General features: G+C 36.8%; 1 protein-coding gene across 12 annotated transcripts; it reads right to left on the minus strand.

Annotated features, from left to right (window-relative positions):
* Positions 1–3,207: 3,207 nt before the first annotated feature.
* LOC110107679 lies at positions 3,208–16,687 on the minus strand. 12 transcript variants are annotated; one of them, XR_002304381.2, is made up of 3 exons: positions 16,040–16,687; positions 3,667–3,866; positions 3,208–3,555 (listed from the first exon to the last, which is right to left on the minus strand). XR_002304381.2 is itself a non-coding variant. In XM_020838006.2 (2 exons), the coding sequence occupies exons 1-2, from the start codon at positions 16,406–16,408 to the stop codon at positions 3,832–3,834; spliced, it is 393 nt and encodes a 130-aa protein (XP_020693665.1). In that variant the 5' UTR covers positions 16,409–16,687; the 3' UTR covers positions 3,208–3,831. The 12 variants fall into 12 exon arrangements, 11 of the variants coding, with proteins under 11 accessions (XP_020693665.1, XP_020693664.1, XP_020693663.1 ...); XM_020838006.2 differs by having other exon boundaries at positions 3,208–3,866; positions 16,051–16,687; XM_020838005.2 differs by having other exon boundaries at positions 3,208–3,866.
* Between the last annotated feature and the right edge of the window lie 1,091 nt (positions 16,688–17,778).

The raw sequence follows: 17,778 nt of genomic DNA on the forward strand, positions 1-17,778 counted from the left end.
GGCCGCGATTCAGAGTTTATATTTCTAGTTATTTATGTATTTCTTTTATGCATTTTTCTTTTTATTTCCTATCGTACCCTTAGTATAAGCTGAGTCATGAGTGTAGCCCCGAGGGCAAAAGAGTCATTGTATTTCCTTTTGTGTTTGGACCTATATATAGGTCATTTCATGTTGTATTATGGTTAATGATGATTGATTAATAAAATTTCTGAATTTCTTCTTTGTCTTCTTGCTTGAGAGCTTGAGAGAAAGAGGGGAGGCCTTGGAGAGGCTCCGCCCGAAGTACCCAACAGCCCACTACGGTGAGCTCTTGGTTTTATCTTGCTTGTTTACTATTTTTTCCCTCCTTCCCTCATCCCGTTCCACCCACCTGATCCTCCCCTCCTCCCCCTCTAAATTCCCAGCAGCCGACCCCTTCCAATTCATCCCAGACCGCTGACCTTGCCCCCCCCCCTCCCGTCCGGCCATCTCCTCAAATCCACCCCAGCCCACCCATAGCCCGCCGGCCACATGCTGTCCAGCCACCTCCTGTGGTGTCAACCCGCCGGCCACCCTTTTGCCCAAGCTATGATGATGAATTCAATCATCATAATGACCCCTTGATTATTGCCTAGTATTAAAGAAGGGAGTTACAAGTTTTGAATTTCAAAGTTTTGAAATTCAAAAACTTTCTCAAGGCTGTTTTTGTTGTTCGTAGCATTTGGGAGCAAGGGAAGAACACGACGTCATTCAACCGTCACCTCAATGTTGAATGGCGGATCCGGAGTTTGAGTGGGGATTAGTCTTCAACGCCGACGGAAGCATTAACATCTTGCGATCGCCGTGCTTCGACGTAGGATTTGAAGACGAGACCACCGTGGAAGAGTACTTGGAGAGAGTCGTCTCGATCCTTGCAAGCATCTACGACCGACGACTTTCAAAGTACACTTGGAGTCTCGAGAGCCAAACATTCACGCCCTCCTCGTCACCATCAACCTCTCCGTGGCTAAAGGCCATTGGTGTGGCCACCATCTTCGTGGCATCGTTGAGTTTGCTAAAGGCCTTCTCCCGCTAACCCGAATTGAGTGTGAGTGAGCAAGGTACTCATTGCGAAATTTCTAGACATTAGTCGTGGGATCTTATTAATTTTCCGCATTTGCTTTGTTGTGAACTTTTGAGATTCATTATTAATTGTGCCTAAACACTAGATTGAAATTGCTTATCATAACATTTCATCAATGGAAAATGCTTGAATCTTAATTTACGAAATGCCTAATCTTACTTGAGTAAACATTGTGAATCTTAATGAATTTCATGTGCAATTCTTGAATGTTTCACATCATATTTGGTATCAGAGCATGGCTAGCATGCTTTCCCTTTGCTAGATTGCATCCTAGGAATCCAATTAAAGTTATCCTTAGCTTGTTTTCACGCATATCATCGCATAGTAAAAATTTTTCACTGTTTTTCTTGCTGCCCTCTAAATTTCTGCATCATTTTCATCACTTTAAGCAAGTCTATTTCATTGTCTAAGTGCTGTCCTTGTCACAACTACATTCCTAATTGTTTAGGTTGCTTAGACAAACATTTGAGTTTGCTGTCCACTCACTTTCTGCACTTAGTATAACCTTTAGGAGGAGTTCTAGGTAGTGTCCAGCTGTTGTCCACTGTTTTCTGCAGCTGTTAAACTTCCGTTAGTGAGCCTAGAGTCGCTGTTTAGGTGCTGCCTAGGTCCGAAAACCTAGCCGAAACACTTAGGTGACTTTCTCCTCGTCTGTGATCGCTTCCCCGCGATTTCCAGCAGCTGTAGACTCAATTTCAGCAAGCATTTCGGTAGGGATAGCTGTTGTCCTTGACTTAGGAAGCCTTTCTAGTGATCCCAGCACCCAACCATGGACCCTACACATATGCAAGCAACTTTAGACATGATTATGGGCCAATTAGGTGCACTTACACAACAAATGAAGGATACCCAAACGAGTGTAGCTGAACTTAAACGTCATACAGGAGAAAGACTAGACAATATTGAAAGAATGGGACACCCGGCCATCTACACGCCGTCTAGACCTCAATCACCATATGGCGAAGATGCCCGAACTGAGTACAGACCCCCTAGGGATTACTACCGACCCAACCACCGACCCCATCAGGAACCGGTAGGACGTGACGCGCATTGGAGAGACAACGATGCCCAACTCCTCATAAGTATTAAGATAGACGCCCCGACGTTTGACGGTACGTTAGAGCCTCAAGTTTTCCTTAACTGGATTAAGGGAATGGATAGCTATTTCAAATGGTATAACATTTCAGAAGATAAGAAGGTTAGATTCGCTGAGATGAAGTTGACGGGTAGAGCAAACCAGTACTGGACCAATGTAGAGCACATGAGGGAGACTCGAGGAGAATACCCTATTGCTGACTGGGGAACAATGAAGCAAGAACTGAAAATGAAATACCTTCCCCCCTCATACTACCCAAGACTTCTAGATCGTTGGAATAGGTTAACCCAAGGAAGCAAGACCGTCAAGGAATATATCTCGACCTTCGATGATTTCCTGATTCGTTGTAACGGAGAAGAGACCACCACTCCTACGCAACTCCTGTCAATGTTCAGAGCCGGATTAAGAGAAGATCTTCGAAATGAACTCTTTGCTAGAGGAGTGAACACGTACGAGGCTGCCTGTAGTCTTGTGCTAGACTTAGAAGAATCAAGGAGCCACGCCCCTAGGACCCAAGACTCTAGACCTAATCCCTACAAGTCTTCCTCTAGCCAACCGTACAACAAACCCACTGGACCCTCAGGTAGTCGGCCTGCTCCTAACCAAGCCCCACCTCGATCCGATTATAAAGGGAAAACGCCTGACCGAGAGACACCCAAGACCACTGCCGGCACTAAGTGTTATTGGTGTGGCCACCATCTTCGTGGCATCGTTGAGTTTGCTAAAGGCCTTCTCCCGCTAACCCGAATTGAGTGTGAGTGAGCAAGGTACTCATTGCAAAATTTCTAGACATTAGTCGTGGGATCTTATTAATTTTCCGCATTTGCTTTGTTGTGAACTTTTGAGATTCATTATTAATTGTGCCTAAACACTAGCTTGAAATTGCTTATCATAACATTTCATCAATGGAAAATGCTTGAATCTTAATTTACGAAAGGCCTAATCTTACTTGAGTAAACTTTGTGAATCTTAATGAATTTCATGTGCAATTCTTGAATGTTTCACATCATTTTGAAATCATATTTTTCTATTAAAACTGTATTATTACTATTTTATTAGCTATATTTGTATGTAACAGTTTTGAATGAATTCGAACAAGTAACATTTTTTTCTCTTCTCCCGTTCTCAGTTTTTGCATGGTATAAGTGACCTTGTTATTTTAAACCTTGTTTTTTTCCATCAGTATGACCGTATTTTAAACCTTGTTCTTTCCATCCGGCTAATCAACATGGCATATAGCAAACTTCTTCCAGTCACAGGACCAAGCTTAATAACCGCAACCATCTCCAATGGTCACAGTCTGTGATGATGTTAATCTTAGGTAGAGGCAAAGATTACTATCTGATTGGATCAACCCCTACACCAGGAAAAAGATATTTAACTTACAAGGTTTGGAAATAACAAAACAATACGGTGATGCTATGATTTATTAGCTCCTTGTTTATTGAGATAGAAGAGAATTTCTTACTCTGCCTCCAATGAAGTTTACGAAACTACAAAAGAAATTTATGTTATGAGAATATATCAAAATTCTTCTTTGAGGAGAAAATCTTCTATGAGCTATGGCAAGGTAACTTATCTTCTACTTTACTTAGTACTTCAACTCTATCTAACATCCATTATAACAAATGGATCAATTCGATGTCCATGAGCCCTGGGAATGGATAGCTGCAGGAATTTCAAACATCAAAATTAAATTGCCAGCTGCATGGGAAATAACAGGAATTCCAACAAACTGTAATAAGCATGGAACACCAAGCAACCAAGAGGAAGGTAATGAAATGGGCCAAAGCCCATTAAGAAAATTTCTGCAAAAAAATAAATGTCCATTAAGCCAATAAAAATTACCAAAGAGGACCAAACCCAAACACGATCACGGGTTATTTTCCATCATAGGGTGCATAAAAATAAAACATAAACAAAAAAATATATAAAGTCCAAAACATAAATAAAATACAAAATATAAAATGATAATCCTTGACTGCATCAATTCTCCCCCGACGGAAGAATCTCATCTCCTGAGGGACGTCCATTCCACTTAACTAGAAATCATCTATGCACTCTATGCCTTGTCTGGGTAGTTCTGATGTCCAAAACATATTCAATACGATCATCTTTGATCTGAGCTGGAAAGGTAAGGGGCAAAGTTTCTAGGTTCACAGAATTACTTTATTTTCCTTCATACGTCGTAAGGTCAGCAACATTAAAAACAAGTGAAGTTCCAACATCAAGTGGAATATCCAGCAGGTAAGCTTTTGTTCCCAATTTTCTAAGTATCTGGAAAGGGCCAAATTTCTTTCGACTTAGCTTGTGAAAAGTACCAATGAGAAAGCATTATCATAAAAAATAAACCATAACTAAATCTCCCTCAGTCCCTCTTGAAAATAACACTCCCTCCGGTGTTTGTCAGCAGCAGTTTTGTATTCAGTATTTTGCATATGGAGTTTTTATAGGACCTGTCGTTGAATCGATTGAATATGATCAATAATTTCTGTAGCTTTGGCACTAATTCTATTATGCATGGGTAATGAAGTTCAGTCTAAAATGTGGGGAATAGGTTGGCTAATAAATAATTTCAAAAAGAGTTTTTATCAGAAGAATTATTGATGGAATTATTGTAAGTAAATTTGGCATGGGGTAAAATCAATTCTCATTGAGAAAATCTCTCTCCAGCAAGACATCTAAGTTTCCTAAACTTTTGTTTACTACTTCAGTTTTTCTATCTACTTGTGGATGGTATGCACTACTGAATTTGAGAGTAGTCCCTAATTTTGACCAAAGTTTTCTCCAAAAATGGCTCAAGAACCAAGTATCTCTGTCAGAGGTAAAAGTTCTAGGTATGCCATGAAGTCTCAAAATTTCTTTAAAAAATAACTTAGAGACATGAGAAGCATCAGAGGTTTTCTTACAAGGGATAAAATGTGTTATTTTGCTAAATTGGTCAACAACAACAAACACAATCAAATTTTTGAGCAGTGACATGTAATCCTAAAATAAAGTCCATAGTGATATCTTCCCATGGTTTGTTTGGACTTGGGAGCGGAGTGTACATAATAATGTTTTAAGTGGTTCCTTTAAATTATTGATAGATTTTACATTGCTTTACAAATTTCGTTATATGTTTTTGTATGTGGGGCCATAAATATCATTCTTCAACTAAAGATATAGTTTTTCCTTGCCCAAAATGCCCTCATAATCCTCCACCAAGAAGCTCTTGGATGAGTTTTTCATGTAAAGAGCTTTGGGTAATACAAAGTCTAGTTCCCTTAAACAAAAATCCTTGTTGAATGATAAATTGAGTAGAAGAGTCAATTCTAGAAGTACAACATGATTCCCAAATAGTTTTAAAATTTGGGTTAGTGGCTTAGTTATCTTTTAAAGAATCAAGGGAAATCACAGTTGGGTGGATAGTTACCAATAAATGGGCTTGTCTGCTTAAGGCATCAATAACTTTATTTAAAATTTCAACTTTGTGTTTAAGATGAAATGTATATTCTTGCAAGAAAGTTGTCCATTTAGCTTGTCTTCGATTCAAATTTTTCTGAAATCCTAAGTAATATAGAGCTTCATGATCAGAGTTTAGCATAAATTCTCTTTGAATAAGATAATGTCTCTAGAATTTTAGGGCCTAAACAATTGCATAAAACTCAAAATTGTAAGTAGAATATCGGGATCCGATATCATTGAGTTTTTCACTAAAAAATACAATAGGTCTGCCCTCTTGACTAGTGACAGCTCCTATGCCTACATGGGATGCATCACAATCTACTTCAAACATTTTTTCAAAATAAGGTAACCTAAGAATAGGTGCTCGACTCATTTTATTTTAATCACATGCAATGCTTCTTTAGCTTCAGGGGTCCACCTAAAATTTCACTTTTTAAGACAGTCAGTAATGGTGAAATCAAACTACTGAAAATTTTCATGAATCTTCGATAAAAAGAGGCTAATCCATGAAATCCCCTTCACAAATAATTTTTGGAGTTGGCCAACTCTGGATTGCTTCAATTTTAATGGGGTCCACTTCAATTCCATCATCAGAAACATTATATCCAAGGAAGGTCAAATTGGGAGTCATGAAAGAGCACTTTTTAAGGTTGATGAATAAGCATTGTTCTCTTAAAGTTTGAAGGATGAGTCTCACATGTTCAAGATGATCATTGTGACAAGTGCTATAAATCAATTTGTCATCAAGATAAACCACCACACATTTTCCAATAAAGGGACGTAAGATATGATTCATGGTTCATAATTCACATAAATGTGATAGGGGCATTTGATAGACCAAAGGCCATAACTAGCTATTCGTGGAGTCCTTCCTTAGTTTTAAAGGTAGTTTTTCACTCATCACCAGGTCGTATTCGAATTTTGTGATATCCACTTCTCAAGTCAATTTTGGAGAAAATTTTGGCACTACTAAGCATGTCTAGCATATTGTCAAGTCTTGGGATAGGAAACATATACTTAATGGTTATCTTGTTTATAGCTCGACTGTCAATACACATCCTCCAAGTTCCATCTTTTTTTGTGGTAAGTAGGGCTAGAACAACAGATGGACTCATGCTTTCTCTGATAAATCCTTTAGCTAAGAGTCCAGTTACTTGTTTGTAAAGTTCTTCATATTCATCAGGACTCATATGGTAGTGAGGTAAGTGGGGTAAATTTGCTCTAGGTACAAAATCAATATGGTGTTGGATATCTCTTAGAGGAGGCAAGGAATCAGGTAGTGTTTTAGGAGTCATGTCTTTGAATTTGTTGATTAGAGGTTAAATTTCTTAAAAAATTCTTTTGTTTACTTCATTCGCTTTTCTTGCCACAAGATAAATCACTTCGGTGTCTTTGAGTTCATTTGTATTGAGAAGCAATTCAGGATTGGGTGAATTTGGAGTTGTTTGGACATATTTTGTGGGAGGGTCAGAAATTTTCTTTTGGGGATAAGTGAACTCCTTATTTTGTTGGGTCAAGGTGTAAGTTTTTTCTCTCCATTGTGAATGGTTTTATAATCATATTTCCAAGATCGACCTAGTAAAATATGACATACTTCGAGAGGCATGATGTCACATAATACTTGGTCTTTATAAAATTTTCCAATTGAAAGGCTGAGAAGGCATTACTGATTGATTGGTACCTCTGCACCTTTCTTAAACCATTTTATTTTGTAAGCCTTGGCAAGAGGTTTTTGTTTTAATTTCAATTTATCCATCATGAGTTGTGAAACAAAATTTTCAGAACTACCACTATCAATAATGAGGGTACACAATTTTCCTTCTACCGTACATGTGGTTTGAAAAATATTTCTCCTAAGTCATTTTTTCTCCTGCATTTGATTTGGTCGTTAAAACCCTATGGATAACCAAATAATGATCTCCTTGGTCACCTTCAACCTCAATTGATTCCATCTCTTCCTCATTTTCTTTCTCAAATTCGTCTTTTTTTGAGTTTTCATGGCTTTTCTCTTGTTCAATATAGTTGGCCTAGGTGGGTTATTTTTTCTATAGGATGTAAACAGATGACCATACAAACCACATTTATATCATGGTCTAATATGTTTTGGTCCTATCACTCCTTTTACCTTTTCAATTGCTTGAGTTTTATTAGGTTTCGTTTGTGGATTATGATTTGAAGAATTTGATCTAAAGGTTGTTTGTGAAGTCTGAACTTTACTTCCAATAGATTGCCTAAGCTTGGTTAAGTCCATTGTTTTATTGTTATTTCTTTATTGTTATTTTTCAATCTTCAAAGCCACATGATAAGCTTCATCGAGTTTAATCCATTGATGTATCGTGTTATGGTTCGTTCTTCATATTCACTGAAGTCATTTCTGTATTGAAGTTTGTAGTTGTTTTCAATGTATTTTTCAATGGATTGATTTTCTTGGCGAATGCTATTATATTCTTGGAACATAGTTCGAGAATGATCAGAAGGAAAGAATTATCCTCACATTTTTTCTTTTCTTCTTTCCCATGTTTGAATTTCTCTTTCCCTCTACTTATCCTTTTATTTTGAAGATTTTTCCACCAGGTCAATGCATGATGAAAGTTCGTTAGGGATATTAGGCCCCTTATGAACCGGCCCAAGGCTAATAAGAGAGCGGTGAATTGGTAAAGAAGGATCTTTAAGCAAAGCACAAAACTCAAACCAAAATCACCACAGAGAAATTTACGATGCGGAAATTAAATACGGAAGTAATAAAGGAAAGAACACACCAAATTTATAGTGGTTCGGTCAAACTTTGACCTACGTCTACTCCTTGGAGGCACCCTCCAAGTATTGCACTAAAATAAATGTCTCTCCTTTATCCCCCACAGCTAGGCGGAGAAGCCCTTAAAAAATCACTTCCACCTTCCCCGGTGTGGCGGAGTCGCCGGGTCCTTTGACACCAAATAGATCCTTCTTTGCTGAAATTCCCTCAAGACAAGCCTTGAATTCGGAGAACCGTGTGGAATCCCCCTACACACTCCCTTGAGTCCCCCCTCACAGTATCTTCTCCCTCTCTCAGACTTCACCCGTTCCTCACTCCCTTTCAAGCTCTCTTTAAATTTCCCCTAAAAGAACGAAGATACAATGGTTGCCAAAGACACTTACCAAGTGTCATGTCATAGCTTAAATAGAAGATCTCAAAAAGAGCTCATTAATGCAAGTTGCTGACATTATCGTCTAGGATAATAGGCATATCGTCATGGCCAATTAGTTCAAATATGAGAAAAATTGTCCTGAACATCGCCCTAAAATGAAGCTGGCCGATGTCCAATCGGCCCGGACGATCTTGCGATCGGCCCGGACGATGTGATCATGTAAATCACCATTAATTGCTTTCCTTAATTGCCAGATTTATTTAAGAAAAATTGCTCTAGATCGGCCAGGCCGATCCGGATAGGCCAGGCCGATCCACCGGAACGATGTCCAAAAATAAGTATATCCTAAGTAGATATGGCGGCAGATTTTTTCTGAATTGAGCCTATCGTTCTGGCCGATACAAAATTGTCTAGGACGATGTGTTTTTGCATAATGATGACTGCTTTAATGAGGAATCCCTAATTAGGTTTTCTGCTTTTGGACAGATCGTCCCGGACGATGCTACCAAAAACAGTATACTCTAGGGAACAGTCAGAAAATCTTTCAAGTTACAAAGCACCAGGAGCCACACCAAATACAATATGCTCAAGAAAGGAAAAAGTGTACAAACTGACTCAGACCTAATTTACCCAATCTTGAGCTGGTTCGAAATTGTAGTCTGATCGTGTGGACCTGAAATGTTAGTAAATAAGGTCGTCGTAGAGTAATATGAGTGTTTGCTATTATCAAAATAAAAAATCATGAAAATAGATCCGCAACAATCTCCCCTTTTTTATGATGGCAAACATTTCAATTTTGAATTTTCAAAAAGTAAATACTCTCTCATAATCTCCCCCTCACTAGAATAACACTTTAAAAATAGGGGAGATAAAAATATTTTTGTTATTTTTAAATTTTTTAAAAAAAGATACAGTACAAAAAATTCAACAATACGTTCTTCCCCTTTAACATTATCAAAAAGAATAGGGGCACAAATAATAATAACACAACGATTAAAAAATGATCCCTGATCTAGTGAATAAAACAAATATTCTAAAAATGAGAAAGTCACCTCTTGATTTTAATCAAAAACTTAGTAGAATTGGATTGACAACGCATAGCCCAGAAAAGATTAAAAATTCAAAATTTGATAATCCAAACTCAAGTTTTTTAAAAAGGCTCAAAAAAATTTTTAATTCAATATCTAAATCATAAGACAAATTAGAGAAGGAAACAGTAATTTTTTAAAATTCTTTTCATAAAATATATCAATGGAAGATTAATGCATGAATTATTGAATCAGGAATTAATATTTTCAAACTCAAGTATCGAAAGTATCAAGGATTTTCTAAAGCTTTAAGAAGTACAAGAATGATAAGCATTAAATTATGGGCTCTTTTTATGCCTCTTGATAATTGGTTGATGCACTACGCATCTTTTTTTATTTTTGATACACTGTGTATTCCCTTTTTTCAATTTGACATCTTTGGCCATTTTTTTTTATATGTTACCTTTCTTAAATCTTAAAAAACAAAAGTAAACTCATCTTATTGATAAAACAAATTTTTTTATTTAAGAAAATTATGAGTTAGATTCAAAAACTTGCAAAAGATTCCTATGAAATAAATAAAATGTAGGGAGATAAAAATTTAGTTTCAAAAATCAATTTAATAGATGAAAAAGATTTTAAATCAAAAGTAAAATAACCTCTTTCAGGAAACAAAGATTGAGAGTCAAAAATATGAGTTTCCTTCCTTTGATTGTTTCAGAGAAGTATAAAACAACTTATCAAAGATTTCAAGAAGAAACAAGAAGTAATTTTTCATTTTTAGAAAAGTGAGTGTATGTTGATCAGAGAAAAAAATTTAATGAAACAAAAATTTCAAAGAATAAACAAAACAAAAACACAAAATAAAAACGAAAACATAAAATAACTTAAAAACAAAACACAACAAAGAAATAATAAACAAGGCTTTTAATCATTATCTCTTTCCTAGTCCGAAGCTTCAGAAATCAGATCTGCCTATGAGATTTTTTGCTTTTCATTATTTCCCCAGTTTAAATTTTTTTTCGTCTTACCCTTTTCTTTCGTAGAAAGAATTCTTAAATTATGGCACTAATTTTGCATATGTTTAGGCTTCCTACATCGAAAGGAAATAACGTTAGAAGAAATATGAACATCCTTACCATTTTTACCTTTTTCCACTTTTGTTTATGCTTTGGTGAGCTTTGTGATTTGCTTGATAAGTCATTGCATTCTTCACCAACTAAGCTATCTCTTTATGTATCTTCAACTTTTAGAACAATCGTTTCACCTGCATCCAAAAATCTTTGATCCAAACCTTGCTCGTAAGTAATGAGTGAGCCAATCAAATTATCAATAGAATATTCATTCAAATCTTTTGATTCACAAATAGCAACTACTTTAGCATTGAACTTATCCAGTAGACAATGAAAAATTTTGTTAGCTTTTTCAAAATTTGAAAATTCTTTTCCTAAGGAATGCAATAATGTTACAATTTGAATGAATCTGGTATACATGTCTAAGATCATTTCAAAATGTTTCATAGAAAATAGTTCAAAATCATACATTAACATATTCAACTTGGATTGCTTGAATTCACTAGTGCCTTCGTATATGGTGTGTAGTTTATCCCAAATTTCTTTGTCAGTAGTGCACGTAGATATTAACATAAAATCTTCAGAATTTAAAGAACAAAAAAATAATTTAAAGATTTTGCATTCAATTGAGCATTTATTTGTTCTTTCTTATTCCACTGGTTAAAAGGAATATCAGTTTTAACTCCATCTATGATACCGGACGGTGATGAATAACCAGTTAAAATCATATGACACATGTGAAAATCTATCGATTGCAAGAAAGTAGACATGCGAGTTTTCCAAAAATTAAAAGTAATATTTTTAAATAAAGGTAGTCTGGAGATTGAATAACCTTTCGCAATATTTTGATTCACAAAATTAGCCATGGATTAAAATTCAAAAGTTTTCAAAAACTTATTTTTATGAATCCCGCTCTGATACTCTTGAAAGTGCATAGATGACACAAAAAAGTGCTATGATACCAATTGAAAGTTCGTTAGGGATGTTAGGCCCCTTATTAACCGACCCAAGATCACCACAGAGAAATCTACAATACGAAAATTAAATGCAGAAGTAATAAAGGAAAGAACACACTAGATTTATAGTGGTTCGGTCAAACCTTGACCTACGTCCACTCCTTGGAGGCACCCTCCAAGTATTGCACCAAAACAAGTGTCTCTCATTTAGCCCCTACAGCTAGACGGAGAAACCCTTACAAAATCACTTTCACCTTCCCCGGTGCGGCGGAGTCGCCAGGTCCTTTGACACCAAATAGATCTCCTTCATTGGTGAACTTCCCTCGAGACAAGCCTTTAATCTGACAGTATTAAGGTGCAAGCCTGCCGGAGCAACCGTGTGAAATCCCCTCCACACTCCCTTGAGTCCTCCCTCACAAAATCTTCTCCCTCTCTTAGACTTCACCCGTTCCTCACTCCCTTTCAATCTCTCTCTTCAAGTTTTCCCCAAAAGAACGAATCTATAATGACTGCCAAAGACACTTACCAAATGTCATGTCATAGCTTAAATAGAATATCTCAAAACGAGCTCATTAATGCAAGTTGCCGACATTATCGTACAAGACGATAGGCATATCGTCATGACCAATTAGTTCAAATATAAGGTAAATCGTCCTGAACATCGCCCTGAAATAAAGCTGGCCGATGTCCAATCGGCCCGGACGATGTGATCGTGCAAATCATCATTAATTGCTTTCCTTAATTGCCAGATTTATTTAAGAAAAATTGCTCTGGATAGGCCAGGCCGATCCACCGGGACGATGTCCAAAAATAAGTATATCCTAAGTAGATCTGGCGGCAGATTCTTTCTGAATTGAGCCTATCGTCATGGCCGATACAAAATCGTCCAGGACGATGTGTTTTTGCATAATGACGGCTGCTTTAATGAGGAAGCCCTAATTAGGGTTTTTTGCTTTTGGACAGATCGTCCAGGACGATATAAATATCATCCTTGATGATGTTACAAAAAACAGTAAACTCTAGGGAACAATCAGAAAATATTCCAAGTTACAAAGCACCAGGAGCCACACCAAATACAATAGATTCAAGAACGGACCTAGTCTACCCAATCTTGAGCTGGTTCTAAATTATAGTCTGATCGTGTGGACCTGAAATGTAAGAAAATAAGACCGTTGTAGAGAAATAGGAGTGTTTGTTATCTTCAAAATCATAAATCATGAAAACAAATCCGCAACACGACCGTTAGTTTTAAGCTAGCAAACCTAACTTTCTTGTTTTCAGGGATTTCTTTTATTCAAAAAATTGATCCATTTTCTCGACCCATTCAATTAATTGTTTAGGTTGTACTTTGCCTTCAAATTCACACACGCAATTTACTCCCATGATCCCACTACCTATTATTTTTATTTTGGTTTCTTTGTGCTTCATCTTCACTCTCATTGTTTTGTGCATGAGTATTGTTTACATTTAGGGCAGCCAAGTATTAGACATAGTTTTCAATTGTTGTTGTAGATTAGACATTTGTTGCATCATCATTTGTTGCCAATATGCTTGATTATTTTGATTTTTTATTTTTTTTAAAGAAAAAAGACGCACACGATAACCTAGATGCTCTGATACCAAATTGATGTATCCTAAGTTCTAGAAGTTCAAGCAGGACAACACCTAGGAAAAACAGAACACTTCCTTCAGTAGCAAAAAAAACCACAACAACAGAAAGAAAATTAAAATGAAATAGATGCAAGAGAACTATTATGAACTTAGCAAAATAAATTAAAATAAAAATAAACTTCCCTCAGAGGAACCTAGAAAGGTCACCTCACATGCAAATCTGAAAAATAGGTTAGTGCTCCAAGGAAAATTTAAACCAAGGTTCACCACATAAATCTTTATTCAACACCGGGTGACACTCCTCTGACAAATACCAATAAACCGGCCAAACAACATACCACAATCACTATATTTGGAGAAGAAGGATACAATATGAAGTGAAACCATGGAGAAATGAAATAGATAGAAGACTAGAAGAAGAATTAGGTAGAGATTGATTGTAGCTCTCAAGCTTGGATGAAAAACCCTCAGGTTATGAGCAAATTTCAGCCAAAAATATCTCCTTTCCTACAACAAACATCCCCCATATAGAGGAAAAAGGACCCAACAACCCCATAAATGAGCCACCCCAAATAGCCAATAGGAGCCAACAAAAAACTTGGAAACAACACAAAGGAAGGGGAGGACAGCTACAAGAATTCTAAACAACAAGAGTAAATTGCCAGCTGCAAGAGAAATAACAGGAATTCCAACCAGCAAAAGACAAACCGTAATAAGCATGGAACACCAAGCAACCAAGAGGAAGGGAATGAAATGGGCCAAGCCCATTAAGGAAATTTCAGCCCAAAAATAAATGTGCACTAAGCCAATAAAGAAACAAGAGAACAAGATCAAGAATGGAAAACAAAGGAGAGAAATTACCAAATAGCATCAAATCCAAGCATGATCACGGGTTGTTTTCCATCATAGGGAACATAAAAAAAAACATAGACAAAAAATTACATAAAGTCCAAAACATAAATAAAATACAAAATATAAAATGATAATCCTTGATTGCATCTCTTCTTTTAATAATGACTGAGACTTGGCAAAATCAACCCATTTAAATTATATATTATATTTTGCCTTTTTCCACTAATTTTTTACATTTTATCTTCTATATATACATTTCCTTTTTTTTAACATTCTACTTAATAAATAGACACCTTCAAACATTTGATCTAAAAGTGTAGCAATATAAATTTGACTTCCGTTGGCACAAAATTTGTAATGGCAATTTATACAAAATCTGCTCTGCCAAGCGACTCCAATTAAGGATAGATGTCCTTACTTTAGTATGGAGTAAACTAATTTATATAATAGTTTACAAGAATCCAGCTAACTTACAAAGTTGATAATCAAGTTTGTTTGTAGGTATTCATAGTTGAGTTCTCAGAGAATTTAATATTGAGAAAGCATCTTATTTCTGTACATATTTTAATTGCTAATTCTGAGAAGCTCTGTGCATGTCGTTACACTCAGGCTCAGACATGTATACTTCTGGAGCCTGTATTCAGTCATTTTCTTCAATTAATCAGAAATGACCAGGACTATAGTAGGTTCATTCATTTCGTTATCTGGTTCAAGTGTCATAAAGAGAATGATTCCTGACATATCTTTGAATGCTTCTCTAAAATTAATCAGTAGCCCCTTTATTTTATATGCTCCATTTATTCTTCAAGCACAGCTTATTATTTTAGCTTCTAGATGTGTTAGTGCTCATCTTCCTATTGAAGGTGGAAAGTCAGATACTTCAGCGATGAGTTGTTACATCTATATGAGTTGTTACATCTACCCATTTGAAATGTCTGTCAAATTGTATTTGTCGTACGCATCTACTTTTGCAACTTGATGGTGTTATTTTGGGAGCCCATGGCAGATCAGATCATGGGTAAATTCACTCATCAAGGTAATGACTTGGTTGATTTCTCCCATCTTTACTCTGAGGGTGTATTCTCTGGTAATAAATGGGACGTCATAACATATTCTGCTGCTTATATTCGAGGGAATCACCCTTTAATAGATCAATTGTGTAAGGACGGAACCAGCTTGGTTGTAGATAACATGATTGAGAGCATTATTCCAATGAAAGTATGGAAGCAGAAACTAAATGAAATTAGAGAGAGGATTCAACAAGAGGTAACTATCTTGCAGCTGCAATGAAATTAATGAATTCATCACTTCTGCATATTATATGGCTTTTGAGACAAACTGAGTGTCATAATCAACTGAAAGCAATAAATGAAAACTTACCCTGTAGGGCATATGATTGTCTCTCTCAATTAGCTAGTATTATTAGGGTCAGTGGGTGTGGAGAAGACCAGGAAGTTAAAAAAATTTTGTGTGACATGTTCGGCGCTTAAGGTGGAATGCATCCGGAGATAAAATTTATGTTGGCACATATTTCAAGCTTGTTGGTTTTCAGTTTTATAAGAAAACTTGATTTTTTATGGAAGGGTTGCATTTCCATTATCCTGACAGAAATGAATCTTCTCCTATTTGAAGAGAGAAATCTAGGTTTGTCAAAAATATTTAAGCTCCTTCAAAGTCCAAGCATGGATTATGAGTATTGACCTCTGTATAAGAAATCAAAAGAGAAAGAAAAAGAGATCAAAATACCTGCAAATTACCTCTTCTAAATCCCGTAAATTCTGCAAAAATCCCGCAATACCACTGTACATCCGGCGCCGTTTCGGGATTTCTGCAAAAATCCTGTGTCGATCCCTCGATCCCGCTCCCATTCGGGTCTTTAAATATCGAGCGAAACGGAGCTGAAGCACCGCTCCTCTGATACGAACTCCACTGTGCCGATCTCAAGAGCTCCGATCCCTCTATGCTTCTGCGATTTCTCCTCCCGAAATCTTCGAGCTCTTCTTCTCCCGTAACTCTCCTGTGCCATCGAAGCTCCACTTCTCTACACCCTATCCCGCCGATCTCCTCACCCAGCCGAACACAAGCCCAAGGCCAACGTCCACCTCGCCTCCTCATCCCGACGTTCGAGCCTTGCACACGGTCGACTCTCGCTCTCGATCGTGAGCTCTGATCTGCACAGAGAGAGAGAGAGAGAGAGAAAGAGGAAGAGACCAACCTGCTTGAATCCTCCCTCCACCGATCCCCTTTGCTGTTAGATCGGAAGCAAGAGCAGGAGTTGGCTGGCCGTCAAGGTAACTTTCTCCCTTTCACGCACTCGCTCGGCCAAATCCCGTAAGCCAGCCGAATCAGAGGAACTTTTATTCTATCCGCTTCACCGTTTAGGGTTTAGGTTCGATTTTAGGGAAAAAAGACGTGTGTACGAGTTTTTTTAAACTCTATATAGATGTTTTTTTATCTAAAATCGAATCTTCCTTTGCGTACGTTCACTGGATAGAATAAAAGTTCGAATCAGAGGGAGAGAAGAGGGATTTTTATTATTTTTATTAGTTAATTAATATTAATTAGTTATTAATTATAATTTATTAATAATTAGTTATAATTATCAATTATAACTAATTATTGATTAATTATGATTATAATAAATTAATCTTAATTAATCAATTAATATTAATCAATTATTAATTATAATTATTTAAATAATTATGAGTAATTATTTATAATTAAATAATTGAAATTATAATTAATTATTACTAATTAATTATAATTAGTTAATTAATTATTTATAATTAAAATAAATGATTATAGTTATTTGCTCTTTCTGCCTCGATCCACGCACCGACGGTTACACAGGTATAATAATTCTAAACCCTAAAACTCCGAGAACCCAATTTCAACACATTTGTCGAGACAAAATGACCACCTATACATGCTTTTCTTAGCGTGGTGGGAGGACGTGCGTCCCGACGCTTGCGACAAAGCGGGCAATCACCTAAAATTCCTTCTTCGAAGTTCGTATCGCCACGGATTTCCCCGCCTATACACGCTTTTCTTAGCGTGGTGGGATGGGAACCCGGTGCGATGCGTAAGACGAAGCGGGGATACCCATAAGTATCCGCTTGCGGGGAAATAAGTGCTTTTCTTGCAAAAAAAACTTTCTTGCAAAATATTTTCAAAAAAAAATACCCATATACGCTTTTCTTGACGTGGTGGGGGATCAAAAAATACACGGCCGCGGTGTCCTCGAAAGAGGGCACCTATCATACACACTTTTCTTAGCGTGGTGGGAAAGGACCAGTTTTTCGTAGTTTTCCCCTAAACGGGGGAGATGCCGGAAGGCTGTCGAAATTTCATGTGAACATAATGCTACACTTGGACTTGATTGCACTCGAAGGACGATCAAACTTGGACTCAGCTTGTGAACCTTTGAATTTGATAGAACAGTGGACTCGAACTTGTGAACTTGATGCAATCGACCTAAGCTAATT

The sequence above is a fragment of the Dendrobium catenatum genome, unplaced genomic scaffold (genome assembly GCF_001605985.2).
Source record: "Dendrobium catenatum unplaced genomic scaffold, ASM160598v2 fragScaff_scaffold_1022, whole genome shotgun sequence".
Taxonomy (NCBI): Eukaryota; Viridiplantae; Streptophyta; class Magnoliopsida; order Asparagales; family Orchidaceae; genus Dendrobium; species Dendrobium catenatum.